This window comes from Nasonia vitripennis, assembly GCF_009193385.2.
Source record: "Nasonia vitripennis strain AsymCx chromosome 1 unlocalized genomic scaffold, Nvit_psr_1.1 chr1_random0009, whole genome shotgun sequence".
NCBI lineage: Eukaryota > Metazoa > Arthropoda > Insecta > Hymenoptera > Pteromalidae > Nasonia > Nasonia vitripennis.
Genome location: NW_022279596.1, coordinates 573,899 through 587,972, shown reverse-complemented (window position 1 = coordinate 587,972; position 14,074 = coordinate 573,899). Strand labels below are relative to the sequence as shown.

General features: G+C 47.6%; 1 protein-coding gene and 1 long non-coding RNA gene across 3 annotated transcripts in view; both read left to right on the top strand.

The window, feature by feature from the left end:
- The window catches only part of LOC100115814 (myocardin-related transcription factor A), a 67,493-nt gene extending 55,501 nt beyond the window's left edge, over positions 1 to 11,992 (top strand). Inside the window, exons 3-12 of one of the 2 annotated variants that reach the window (XM_031932828.2) lie at positions 751 to 816; positions 1,793 to 2,089; positions 2,189 to 2,724; positions 2,800 to 3,084; positions 4,996 to 5,136; positions 5,561 to 5,590; positions 6,595 to 7,078; positions 7,159 to 7,811; positions 7,898 to 8,401; positions 8,478 to 11,992. In XM_031932828.2, coding sequence (XP_031788688.1) covers positions 751 to 816; positions 1,793 to 2,089; positions 2,189 to 2,724; positions 2,800 to 3,084; positions 4,996 to 5,136; positions 5,561 to 5,590; positions 6,595 to 7,078; positions 7,159 to 7,811; positions 7,898 to 8,401; positions 8,478 to 8,852 — 3,371 coding nt within the window. In that variant the 3' untranslated portion in view covers positions 8,853 to 11,992. The remainder of the gene's footprint in view (positions 1 to 750; positions 817 to 1,792; positions 2,090 to 2,188; positions 2,725 to 2,799; positions 3,085 to 4,995; positions 5,137 to 5,560; positions 5,591 to 6,594; positions 7,079 to 7,158; positions 7,812 to 7,897; positions 8,402 to 8,477) is intronic. The other variant, XM_031932832.1, reaches the window with a different exon arrangement.
- A 1,211-nt stretch (positions 11,993 to 13,203) lies between these two features.
- LOC116417876 lies at positions 13,204 to 13,703 on the top strand. The gene is made up of 2 exons (XR_004228104.1): positions 13,204 to 13,292; positions 13,595 to 13,703. It is a non-coding gene; the product is annotated as an uncharacterized LOC116417876 (long non-coding RNA).
- Positions 13,704 to 14,074: the final 371 nt, after the last annotated feature.

Sequence of the window (14,074 nt, the reverse complement as noted above, 5' to 3'; positions counted from 1 at the left end):
TCGAGAACTATTAGCGCCGTAATTTAGTCGGCCGTCAGCGAGGTGTAAGGAGGTAAAAAGCACTAAAATGAAATCTCGTTGGCCAATTATAAATCACTTCGAGAGCGAGCGAGGCAGCAAACGCAATAGCTCGAATAGCTCTCCGCGCTGCGCAGAAAAAGCCCGAGCAATGCGAGGGACTCGCGCGCGTGCACGCTTATACGCACGCGGAAATTTTCAGCCGTGTAAACGCGCGGAGGATAAGAATAGCGCGGAACGCGGGGCTAGTTTCGCAAATCGGAGGCTGCGCTACGACGAGCTTTGAATTCAGATTGCGGCGCTCGATTGTTTTTCCGCCGGCGATTTATGCCGCCGCGCGGTCCACCCCGCTCGCGTGCGCGTATATTTATATATTCCCGGACTCCTTTGTGTGTTAATTTGTATATATGTATGCGCGCGCGCGAGCGGGCCCGCGTGCCACCGCGCGTCGCACGGCGCGGGGAAATTCAGCCGCGAGAGGACCCCGCAGCTTTTTGCCGATCCTCTCCTGTCATTCCGTCCGGCGGATCAAAACTGGTTCTGCGACGCCGATTGGAAAATGCAACGAGTGTAACGAACCTCGCTTTGCATATATACGTCCCCGGCGAGCTATGTGCCGCACACAGCTGTACAAGCCCGAGGAATCCGGTGATAAAAGCGAGCGCAGACAACGGCGTGTATAGGAAAAATAACGAATCCGGTGTACTAATTAGTATTGTTTTTCTGTTGCAGCGCTGAAGGTGAAGCTGATGCTTAGGCGGCCGTACAACCAACTAGTCGCCCAAGGAATCGTGCCTCGTAAGTTTTTCTCCGCTTCCCGGTAAACTGTCGTTTGATACACATGTTACGAGAGCTGCCAATCAATTTTTTCCCGCCACAATTTCGACGCACGCTCCGTCGCAAATTGCCGATACGCCGCAATTATACGCGACTTTTCATTTCCATCGAGCGCTCACGAGCGGCGCGCTAATTATCAAACTCGGCCGCGAAAAAAGTCAACTGCCTTATCGTTTCAGCGGAATCTTCCTCGAGGGCTGGACGTGATCCGGGCGACGAGTGCGTTAAATTAAGCGGGACGAGGCGGAAAAAGAGGAACAAAGTCCAGGACGTAGTCGTCGCGCGCGTAGCATCGCGTTCAGCTGTTGCTCTTGGTCGACGCTTCGAGGCTTCGATTCGGGGTGTTTCGTCGGCAAAAAAGCCCCGACGTAGATCGGTAATTGACGAGCGATTAACGGCCACACGTGTCCGCATCTTACAATTGTGCCTGCGCGTACGTGCGTTCGAGATATCCGTCTCCCCCCCCCCCATCTCTCTCTCTCTCTCTCTCTCTCTCTCTCTCTCTCTCTAGTTATCGCGATAATCGCGGGGATAATTAGCCGGTAAGTGGATTAATCGAGAGGGGCCACGCGGAGCTGGAAAAAAGCGCTCGGCTCGGGCTGCGGGAATTTTTCTATGATTGCTGTCTCTTCGCCGATGCCCTTCCCTCGAATTGTTCTAAACGCTCGCAATCAAACGTTTCGTAATTGCGTGAGGCAGCGCGTCACCGGCGGCAAAAACGGGGATGACAAACATTTCACTCGCTCGAGGCGCGAGCGCGTTCTTCTTCTTCTTCTTCTTCTTCTTCTTCTTCTCGAGAGAGAGAGAGAGAGAGAGAGAGAGAGAGAGAGAGAGAGAGAGAGTGAGAGAGAGAGAGAGAAAAGCCGACCATCCGTCATATCGACGCGCGCCGACGACGACAATTATATAGCTACGACTGAACGATTTTCCGTTGCAGCTCTGAAAACGCCGCCGGCTTTCCACGAGCAGGCGAAACAGCTGGAGCGACGCAAGACCGGCGACCTGCTGAAGGCGAAGATTCAGCAGAGGCCCGGCAGGGAGGAGCTCGTGCGGCAGCACATCCTCGAGGACGTCGGCCACGTTGACCCGAGCCTGGCCGAGCGCCAGCGCATGCTCAAGAAGGCCCGCCTGGCCGACCAGCTGAACGACCAGCTCAGCCACAGGCCCGGACCCCTCGAGCTCATCCAGAAGAACATACTCCACACGGAGGAGCCCATCGAGCGGGCCGTCAAAGGTCGGTGTTTCTTCCCATCCTATGTTTTTTGTTTTCAAGTTTCAATAGCGCGCACCGCTAAACGGTATGAGATAATCCTACCCGTCTCTCCCCGCGCAGAGGGCCACATCCCCTTCAAGGCGACATGCGAGGGTCAGCTGACGAAGCCCCAGCACCCGGACCACTACATCACCTTCGAGGATGACTCGCAGAGCTCCGAGGGTGGCGCACCCTCGCCGCCGCTCGAGGTCGCCTCGAGGTCGAGCACGAGCCCCTCGATGACGACGACGATGACGACGAGCACGACGACGGCGACGACGGCGACGACGGCGACGACGGGCACAGCCGATGTCCTCGAGACCGCCGCCACGTCCGCCGGCATCGTCACAGTCTCCCTCAGCATACCCACGACCGAGGGCGCCGTCGTCGTCACCTCCACCTCGCCCGTCTTCCAGAATTCCAGCCTCGCGCAGCAGCAGCAGCAGCAGCAGCAACAGCAACAGCAGCAGCAGCAACCGGCGGCCCAGAGCGTCGAGACCTCCAACATACAGACCTTCGCCGAGCTCTGCAACTCCGTCGTCGGGAACCAGGAGCTCCAGCAGCAGGGCCAGCACGTCGCGGCACAGGTAGCCGACAGTCCGCTGCTCATCTCGATTGTACGCACTCACGATAATCCATATTGCATAATGAGTATTAACGCACGTCGATTATAACCTCGTATTCTGTTGCAGGCGAGTCCGGCGAGCAGCATGTCCTCGACGACGACACTGCTGCCGCTGGCCCCGGCGCCGAGTCCCATGTCGCTGGGCTCGACGACGTCCAGCCTCAGTCCGCTGTCGAACATCTCGATAGCCTCGCCACCGGCGGCCATCACCCCGAGGCCGCAGCCTAGTCCCATCGCCGCCGCGACCGGCGGCCAGCAGCGCAGCGACGCGCCCGGCAAGGACAAGAACCGCAAGAAGTCCAAGACCAAGAGCCAGCCCAAGACCAGGACCATCAAGTTCCACGAGTACAAGGTCGGTTTTCATCCCGAGAGCTGCGATATTTTAAGCACGAAAGTGCCTCGCCGCCGTCGAAATTTCGCGAAACAACTTGGCCGAGATCATTAAACGCGCGGCGTAGCGATCGCAAAGGAGCTTCTCGTGCGCACGTAACGCAAACTTCCGGAATCCCGAGTCCTAAAACTCGAACGACGCGCACGCTCGTTTTTTGTCGCGGCAGCGTTCAATTACACCGGGCCACGCGCACGAGTTGCAAAAAGGGACGCTCCGATCTGCGCCGGATAACTCCCTGAGGCTCTCGCTCACTCCTCCTGTTCCTCTCTCTCCGCATCGCGCACGGCTGCTCTCCTCCGCCTCTTCTTCTTCCAATATCTTTTATACCCGGCTCTATCCACTTTTCCGATTTCTCTCTCCGGCTTTACGAGCGCGATCGCTTTTCTCTATTTATCCCTTCCGTCGCAACTGCAGCTCTTATCTCCTTCTCGCTTTATACTGCGCGCGAGGATGACAATTTTTCCGCGAGTATCTAACTCTTCTCCCTGGCAGCGACCGCGCGCAGCCTATCGCGTCCCTTAGCGCACTTTACCGTCGGTGTCTTTGGTATTATACGGCCGCGCGCCTCACTTCTTTTGTCTTCGCGTTTATCCTTCCTTTCAATTAACTCCGAAATTGACGCAGCGAGATAACGCGAAAATACAACGATCAATTAATTTCGCGCGCTCAGACGCACTTTCCAAGCCGAAACGAGCCTTCGGCGCATGACTCCGAACTGTAATCTACAAACGCGCGACTTCCCGATCGGCTTCGCTCACTTCTCGCAGTCTCTCCTCTCTCTCTCTCTCTCTCTCTCTCGCTCTCTCTCTCTCTCTCTCTCTCTCTCTCTCTCTCTCTTTCCGCCGCTCTCGCCTTCGAAAGATCGCATCGTGCGATTAAGTCCCGCGATCGGCCGAGTAGGGCAACCTCGTTAGCCCTGAGTAATTCGAGCGCTAATTGCACTTAAGCGAGAGCGGGCGAACTCGATGAAGAGGAGGAGGAGCAGCAGCAGCAGCCGATGAGTCCGATGACTATCGGCTTCGATGCGCCGCACAACCGGACGGCTCTCGGAAAATTTGTCAATCGCGTATCGGATTACTCGCGGACATTCTGAGGAGAGACGCCGCGGCAGCCGTTCGTTATTTTTTTTAAAGCAGCGCGTAAATTTGCGCCCTGATAACAAGCGCTCACTCGGCCGATTTTTACGCGGCGCGAGAGGGGGCGGAAGTCGTTAAGTACACGCGGTTCTCTCTGTCTCTCCCGAAGAAAACTTACGCGGCTCGCCGCTAATTATCGTAATGTAAATTTACTGTTTTACACGGCGATTTCGCCGTGTAAGCCGTAGAGTCCGATCATTACTGCGCCGCGCGGCTAATTCGACAAAGACGCGGCGCGCACGCGGTACGTACACGCCCGTAGCGCCTTTATTCGCGTGTTTATTTTTCGGCCTCGAGCGCTTTTACAGCTGAATTAATAATATAGATTATTGCTGTTGCGCGAGTGTAAGAGCAGATAAGCCGGGAGAATTAACAGAGTTTTTTATGCGTTGTTTCGCCCCGCCCGGACAGGTTACCGTCGCGCGTATCGATACTTATTCCCGCCGTCCGTTTCATGCGACGGCTCGCAATCCTGCGCGGCGACGTATTAATCATCGCGTCGGTCCCGTGATCCTCTCGCAGCGAGTCGGCGAAAAAAAAATTTTCTCACGCGCGGATCCAGTTTCGCATTAAGCAAAACTCCGCGTCGCGCCGCCTTCAACTTGTCAGGCGCAGAGGAGGCGATCGCCGATGCTTGTCGCGCCTCGCTTTGGGCGAAAGTCCCCCGTTGGTCCACGATCACAGCGTATATCAGACTCGGATCGCGGATGTATAATGTGCGTATGTCGCTTTGCAGGGCCCGCCAAACGCTCAGAAGACCAGCAGCTCCTCGTCGACTTCCGGCCTCGCATCTGCGCCGCAGAACGAGACTAGCTACGAGATTATGCTGCAGCAGCAGCAACTTTTCCTTCAGTGGCAGGTCGAGATTAAGAACATGGTAATTTTATCATTAAGGAACGAATACGCGAGACGCGCGGATTTTAGACGAGCGAAAGAAATGCTCCTAAAATCCGCCCGTCCTTATGCTGGCTTTTTATTGCGCTCTTTAATGGGGAACTCGCGCGTACGGTTAGCATCATTAAGCGAATATATATGTTTTCGAACATGCAATTTATTACCGGGAATCTTTTTCTTTGGCGCTGTTTCGAGTTCGTTGTTTTTTCCTATATACGCCGGCCGTTTTCGCTACATCGCGGTTAAATGTATTAAATAACGTTCTTTTTACCTCTCCACGAGCAGACATTCGAGCTGTAATTAAACGGAGAATTTTTTTCTTTGATCGCACGGTACTATATAGGAAATACATTTCCTCGATGATTTCTTGTAATAACGAATTTTTTATTCTTGTGTACTTTCAACAGGGAAGCGGACCGATTCATCAACAGAGAATGGTTAGTCTCACTTTCATATTGCTGAAATATTCTACTAAAATTGTCTACTTTTCATTCACGCTGTATCGAGCAATTTGAAATGCAAATAATCAGGCTTTCATACGAAACTAAGCGGAAATTCAGGTTCTCTTGGTATACAACTAATTTTTCATACTTTCCACTATCTACATTCACTCACTAACAATACGTTGTTATAACGTGGATATGTAATTTAAAACCCTCGATCACACTAATTTTTTCACTTCTGGTAACTGTTTCACCGAAACTCACATCGACGTTTCTCGTACTTTCGAAAAATTCTGAAACTCTGCAAAACTCCGAGGCGTTGGTACAGCTTCGAAATTGCAAGGTTTGCTAATACCTGTGGAAAATCATGCACCTACTACGCAGAGAACGACGGCTAACGAAATCATTAAAAACTGCACGTCGATCAAAGACAAAGGAAGCTGAATTTCCATTTACTTTCGGTAAGCAGCCTCGCTAATGCTTAGAGTCCCCCGTACAGATACGTATGAAAGTAGGAATATGAGTCGCTGCACTCTGAGAGAAGTATCTAACATTCATGGTGCTGGGTCGGTTGGCATTCCCGCTATGTAATCGTCTGCATGTGTGCGTGCAAGGTGCAGGGCTCCTCCGGAGCGAAGCTGCTCTCGACGACGATAATTCCCCCATTATCAGCAATTACGGCGGTTAAAGGAGCGTGAAAACGCGGGACAATCTCATTAGAATACATAAAGAGCCTGGGGGCCCGGCTCTCACTCTGTCGCTCGCTGAAACAAAAGAAACAAGTTCGACGAACAGGTCCCCGCGCGCACTTCACGCTTCCTCGAAACGTCGGCGCTTAATTCGAGAGCAGTTAACTCGTCGGGGGAATCTTAATTAAATTGAAAAAGCCTAGAGTGGAGATAGAGAGCGAGAGAGAGAGAGAGAGAGAGAGAGAGAGAGAGAGAGAGAGAGAGAGAGAGAGACGCTACATGTGTGTCGGTATTTCTTGTGTCCAACAGTACCCGCAGCTGATCCTGCCCGCGGGGACGAAGCCCATCTCGCTGACGAGCAGTAGTGCTGCTAGCGACAGCGGTAGCGTCAGCGGCGTCAGCGTCAGTGCCCCCAGTCCAGCGTCCTCGAACGCCTCGAGCAACCCCTCCGAGCAGCCGCCCCTCAGGCCACTCGGCAAACTGGAGGACATGAAGGTCAGCGACCTGAAGGTCGAGCTGAAGCGTCGGAACCTACCGGTGTCGGGTTCGAAGCCCCAGCTGATCGAGCGGCTGAAGCCCTTCACCGAGTCCTCGAGCGGCAACGTCACCTCGAGCTCCAACGGCCAGCACGTCACCAAGATGGGCCATATTCTCATGGACACGCCCGCGCCCATGTCCGCCGACGAGTCGAGCTCCCACAAGAGCCCCAACTCGCCCAAGGAAGAGCCGGTCAACAGTCCGAGGATCGACTCGCCGCACGGCAGCGAGCAGGACGACTCCTCGAGTCCACCAGGTGAGAGACGCCTACATACTTAACTCTCTAACTCAATTTGCCCGTCGAGCCGTTCGAATGACCATCGGCTCGTATTGCAGACAACATCGCCACGGAGCAGCAGTACCGCAAGAGGATCAGCGAGCTCCAGCGCGAGCTGCTGCAACTGCGCACGCAGCAGCAGTTTCAGCAGTTCCAGAACCATCCGGTGCGTACGGAGAAGCTCATGCTGCAGCAGCACCTCCAGAACAAGATGCAGCAGCAAATGCTCACGCGCACCCTGCAGCAGCTCCAGCAGGAGCAGCTGCAGCAGCAGAAGAACCAGCAGCAGGCCCAGCAGCAGGCCCAGCACCTCGCTTTCCAGCAGCACAACGCCAAGGCCAGCCTCGCCGCCTTCCTCCAGGCTCAGCCGAACAACGCGGCGGCCATCATCGACTCGGCCACCCTCACGGCCATCAACAACAAGAAGAACCAGACCAAAAACTGCAACGGCACCACTACCGTGCAGGTGCCCGCTGCCATCGTTCTCAATCTGGCCAAGACCACCAAGATCAACGGCTCGCTACTCGGCGCGCTGGTCGCTCAAGCCCAGAGCCAGCAGCAGCAGCAACAACAACAACAGCAGCAGCAGCAGCAGCAGCAGCAGCAACAACAACAACAACAACAACAACAGCAGCAGCAGCAGCTCGTCTCGAGCGCCGAGGACGTCAAGCCGCCTCCGCCCCAGTACGACGAAGCTGCCAAGCTGCTGAAGGTATGACTTTTGCGGTATCGTTGTTCTTCTCCCTTATTGCCCCCCTCTCGCTCTGCTAACGACGTGTCTGCGAATTTGTCGTTCAGGTTAAGATCGAGCCGGTGCAAAAGAGTCCGGTCAAGAGTCAGATGGTGGACGACGTGCTGGAGATCCTGATCAACAGCGGCGAGCTGCCACCGAGTGCGGCGCAGGACCCACTGACCCCGACGACGCCGAACCGCCAGATACCGCAGAGCCTGGTGCTGAGCGCTGCGGCCGACAGCCCGACGCAGTCCCTCGTTTTCGCCGCTGCCAGCCCCATGGACGTGACGCAGAGCGAGTGCGGCAGCCCCGCGCCCCAGGCGCAACCTCCCCCGCCGCCCCCGCTGCCCCTCGCCACCTTCAGCGTTCAGCTGCCCAGCGCGCTTCAACAACAGCAGCAGCAACAGCAACAGGACAAGCTGTCGAGTTTCACGACGGACCTGCTGGGCTCGGAGGCCGAGCTCGAGGCGGCGATGCTGCTCAGCCCGCAGTCGGTCCATCAGAACTCGCCCGATCCCCAGCCCCCGCAGGAGGTCACCTCATCCGACAACGCCAATTTGGATCTCAAGGTATGACTCGACCGCCAATTGCATGCCATCTAGTTGGAGCGCTGTCGGGACTCTTCTAATCTTGCTTTTTTCACAGGAGTTGGGCTTGGACCTGGACACGATGGACTTCGGCCAGCTGGACTGCGACTTCGGCGACAAGATGGAGACGCCCCAGGAGTTCATGGACATCGGCGACATGCCCATGGACATGGACGAGCCCGACTGGCTCGAGTCCCTCATGCCCCAGTCGCCGCCTTCCTCGGTCACCACGACCACGTGCGCCAGTACACCTACCCTGAACCATCACACGACCTCCTCATCCTCGCAGGCGAACAACGATCTCTATGACCCGCTGCTTGGCAACAGTCAGGATCCCTTCGACGATCTCTTCAACATCGAGGACTCCGACTTCAAGATGTCGTCCGATCTACCCCTCACCTGGGACAACGGACAGGTCGACTTCGCCACCTAGCCGGAGCCTAATCGGCCATCCGCCGCTAGCTGGGGCTTCACCTTGTGTACTTAAACGCCGACGACGCTTCGGACACGTACTGCATGTACAATGTATACAGGCCCACTCGTCTTAGGTTAGATCGTGTAAGGACTCTTTTTTTATAGTGACAATGGGTGTTGCCTACGAATTATATACTTACCGCAATAGCTCGATTGGCTTTGCGTGATTATCATTGTAAACCCTGTTGCGTGTATGCCTCTATGCCTGATAAGATGACAAACTATGTAGACTTGTCTCGCGTACGTCGATCGCGGTTTATCCATTGTACTTTATTGTAAGATTTTAGCGCTACGTTCGCTTTCGCATCTTGCCGATTGCCGTCTTTTCCGTATCGAATTTTCGATGCTTGAAAATTGTATCTCGTGTGTACAGAATGACAGACGCAAAATCGGCAATCGGAAGGCAAATGACCTTGTCCCTGTGACACTGAGTTCACATGCCAGAAGCGCGACCCGAGCCTTTAGTTAAGCCAGTTAAGAAAATCAGTGAATGAAATTCTCTCCAAAGAAAACCCCCGAGAAACTAGAGAAAAACAATCGCGTCTAGCATTAGCATCGAGAGCCTGCTACCGCGGTGTGCTGCTTGAGTTCTTAAGACCGTAACGCCTATAACCCCTCGAGAACAAACGATAAAAATGTTATCCTAATAATAATGTATAATATTATTTTTAACAAATATGAAGCTACGCATATTAGTCGACATATATAGGCACAGGTGCAAATATATATGTAAAGCAAGAGCATGTGATGTTCAAAAATTGAGCATGTAAACGTTTTCAAAATAATAACTGCATGACTTTTCGAGTTTTTTAGGCGGGAAACGATATTTAATCAAGAGAAAATATAGAGGAAAAAAACAAAAACAAAAAAATCGTACTGCCTGTCAGATAGCGGTCGCGGTCGTTTATCTGATGCTTCTTCTCCTATCAACTTCAATTTCGTAATAATAATGTGTTGCTGATTCTCTTCAACGTTTCGTGTACTAGCCTACATCCATTTAACATCTGAAATTCACATCCAATTTTTCTTGTGACATTCCAGTGTTTTTCTCTTTTTCTTTCAACACTGAAGCTTCTTTATCAACGTATCTAATAAGAAAATGCTTGAGTAGTGAAATTAATAAATCTTGTTATCTAGAATTAACGATCGCGACGGCCATCACTGTGGCTATATTACTAATATTACAATAATGTAACCAGCGAGTGTATTCGAATTTCCATCATCCTCGATGTCATTCATCATTATTATTTTTTACGAATCGAGTGTTTGTGTCCGTAAGAATAATTGTTGAAACCCATGTGCTCTTGCGGGATACAGAAATTATTGTTTGTGCAATTCATAGATAAAAATAGCTAATCGCTAATAAAAAATTTATGTTTGCTATTTCTCGCAACACTTTTTTCATCTACGAACTAAATGTTAAACTTAAAATATTTATTCTCATTTTAGATTAAAAAAAATCATATTATAACTGCGAGGCTCGTTTCTATAGCGTAATATATTTTCTCCTGAATAGAAAATTTCCACTGAAATAAAAATTAAAAACGTGAAAAAAATCTGCCAAAAATAATAATAATGGTCAACATTCCAGACGATCGACGGACAATTCCTAAAGTCTTGATGAGCCTATACTTACCCGTACATTACATGTATGTTCCTCGTTCCAACTTATCTCTATTGTCTTTTTAATAGCGAGTTTCGTAGAGGTTTTTATAAGTGCATTTAGAACGGAAGCATGAACATAAACGCATAAATTAACTCATTGACTATAATATATGGCTCGGACTTCTTTATCATTCTCTGCATTTATGTATACTCCTTTTCATCCTATTTCGTACTTAGAAACAACTATTGGTCCGTCAAGTAGAGCATTTCAGTGGAAATAAAAAACGCTTTGAAACTAACCTCGATAAATACAAAAAAATGTTTAGTTTAAATCTTCTGTGCTTCAAGAAATCGGCCGTTATCATTATTTTGTATCGATAACAGAAAGTATTTGCGCTTGGTTCAAGTAAACAAATATAATCTAACAATATTTTTACACTAAAACAAAAAAAAAAAATGCATGATCTAGATCTTATTAGAATGGGAGTTTCAAGCGCTATTAAATAAGGTAGCGACCGATTTTCAATTTTAACACTTATTTTGCCATGACAATAAAAATTTATTGTTTTTTGTAATATATTGTAATATAATTACGAATGGTGCAGTAGAATGCGATAGATAATAAAATGGTAATCAGTTTTTTAGTTTACTTGAAAAAAAAAACAATACAAAAGCTAAGGTCACATGAGATTATTCACGTGCAAAGGCGCTGAGATCCAGGTGCTTTATTTTTTGAACGCCCTTTTAAAATTAAGGCGCAAATGCGATACAGATATTATTATTATAACTATTATTATTATTTAAAGAATTATTGCTGTAATCATTATTATAATAATTATTATTATTATTATCAGTACTATTCTTATTATTATTGTAATTATTATCATTATTATTATGATTGTACGAATCGAAAATGCTATTCATCGCGATTGTGTGAATCATCGAGTTTTGTTTTATGGCTCATGAAGTTGCGCATAATTGATTATCTGTCAGGCTGTGCAAATCTGGTAGTCTGCCATCATATCTAGGTGTTCTGACCTTCTTCCGTTTTGCACGCGGTCTCGTGAATTTTGAAAATTCTTCCTCTTGATGCGCTTACCAATATGACGAAATCAAAAATGTATAAAAAGCCCTCGCGTGTTCAAGAGCCAAGCGCGTGCAAAATCGACGTTTTTGAGAAGAACTGTGTGAGAAGCGAGGAAGAAAAATGTTAAAAACAAATGTATTTTGTAATTTTTACGACCGAAAGGTGGAATGATGTGCGTTTTGTTAAGCATTGAATCAATTTTTGATTATTCGGATAGTTCTAAGTAACGGTCGAGTATATAATTATTAATAATATTATTAATATTATTATATTGCTAGAGAGAGAGAGAGAGAGAGAGAGAGAGAGAGAGAGAGAGAGAGAGAAAGTGTTATTTATTTTTATTTGTTGCGAATTGATCGATTGCCTTCCATTTAAGTAAATCAATAAATAAATAATTAAAGAAAAAATGTATTTCTCTTTATTCCTGCACACCACACTCTACAAAAAATTGGACTGAGTACGTAGTACATCTTGTAATTGTAATTTTATAATCGTTTTTTCAAAAGTTGGAAGAAAATAATAATCGTGTGAATAAATATTACTAGTACATTCATATATGAGGTATATAGTACATACATCCATATACAAGATACTTAATCACTTATAACAAAATTGTTAATCACCGTATTGTTACTTCTGAGTTGTATACATATAAAACTTTTAAATGTCATTATTTCAATGCAAAGAATTTTTGAACGAGTTCATATTATTGAATAAGCTTTTTCCGAACTTTTTGTAGGATGCATACTTTGATAAATTACGCCACAAATTTTGTTACAGAATACAATTAAAAGCAATTACATAAAATGTTTGTGATGATTTTTTGATCACTTCTTTTTGATTTTACAGAAACTCTTATTGGTTTCACTTTAATTTTGTTCGATTCGATTTTCTCGAACAAACATAAAAAAATGATTTAACTTTTTAGTATTTTTCGGTATTATTTCAACGTACTTATTTCTAAATGAATGGTATGCATTCATAGTGAAGCCATTGATAAAAGTACAAGGCAACACGCTGCAGGTCCAACGATACAAAAAGTCTCAGCGCGCGCAAGAGGAATGTTCATAACAAAACAATCTATAGCTTCGAGTCAGATTTCATGCTCAAGGCGACGATACTTATGACCAGCCCGTGCCTTCGTTTCTTTTTTAACTGCGTGTATCGGTTTTGACTTCGAGGAAAACTTACGCATAGCCTACTGCCAAACTTCCCCCACATCTGCGAGGACGAGAGAGAGAGAGAGAGAGAGAGAGAGAGAGAGAGAGAGAGAGAGAGAGAGAGAGAGAGAGAGAGAGAGAGAGAGGAAGAAAGCAACAATGACACAGTCCACTCAAGCAGAATTCGCAGTCCCTTTGCAGCTTTTTAACCGGCAACAAAGTCGTCAAAGTCAGAAGCTTTTGTACCAGTGTTCTGTCCATTGTGCTTCGACTTTCGTCAGTGTAACACTATATTTAATTTTTTGCGGCTTTAGATTTGTTTTTTTTAAACTAGTTAAAAAATTATTATTATAATCACTCGCTATAATATTAGCGTAGGTATTTAAACACTTCTGATTCTTGCAGAATTTTACAAACCATACCTCATTTAATATATAGTAATTTTTCTTTCAGTGTTTTAGTGTGCCAGATTTAAGGCTATCAAATTCATCTCTTTGTCCAGCTACAGGCGAGGCTACAGGCTAGCCTGCAGATTAAAAAATGATAGGTAAGTCTATAATTGGAAAAAAATCGACTTTTTTAATACGAGTTTTTAATTTTTAATTTAAAAAAATGGTAATATCATGTGTGATAAAATTGGTCGTATAATTTCAAACGATTTTTACTGAAAATCCTTTGATTATAATTCAGATTAGTGTACTTCTTACAAAGTAGTATAATATACATATTTCAATCAATTATAATTTTTTTAATTATACGTTGCACGATTTGATATTATGATAGTACTATAATTATACGGATTTCAAGAAACCATACCTCATTTAATATAGTATATTTTTGTTCCTATAGGTACCAGTGTTTGAGTGTACCAGATTTATCAGAGCCAGGCTACCAAATTCATATATTTGCCCTGCTACAGACGAGGCTACAGAGATTTTTACAGGGATAGGTAAGTCTGCACAGGTATATTTTTACTGAAAATCCTTTGATTATAATTCAGATTAGTGTACTCCTTACAAAGTACTACAATATACATATTTCAATCAATTATTATTGTTTTAATTATACGTTGCACGATTTGATATTCACTGACAGCGGTACGGCGGACGGATCACCCGGAATATGCTCGTCGTCGGACCCCGCACTTAACCTTAACTCCTCGAGTTTACTTTCTATTTTTCGCAAGTCGAACTGACTAGCCTGCACCCCGGTGAACTGAGCGGTAAAATTTGCGTCGATCGACCTGGCCGAGCTGTCTGAGTGAGCACGACGTGAAAATTGTCCTTGCCCTTCCGTGGGCTCTGGAAATTCCAGTGGGTGTGCAGCTGT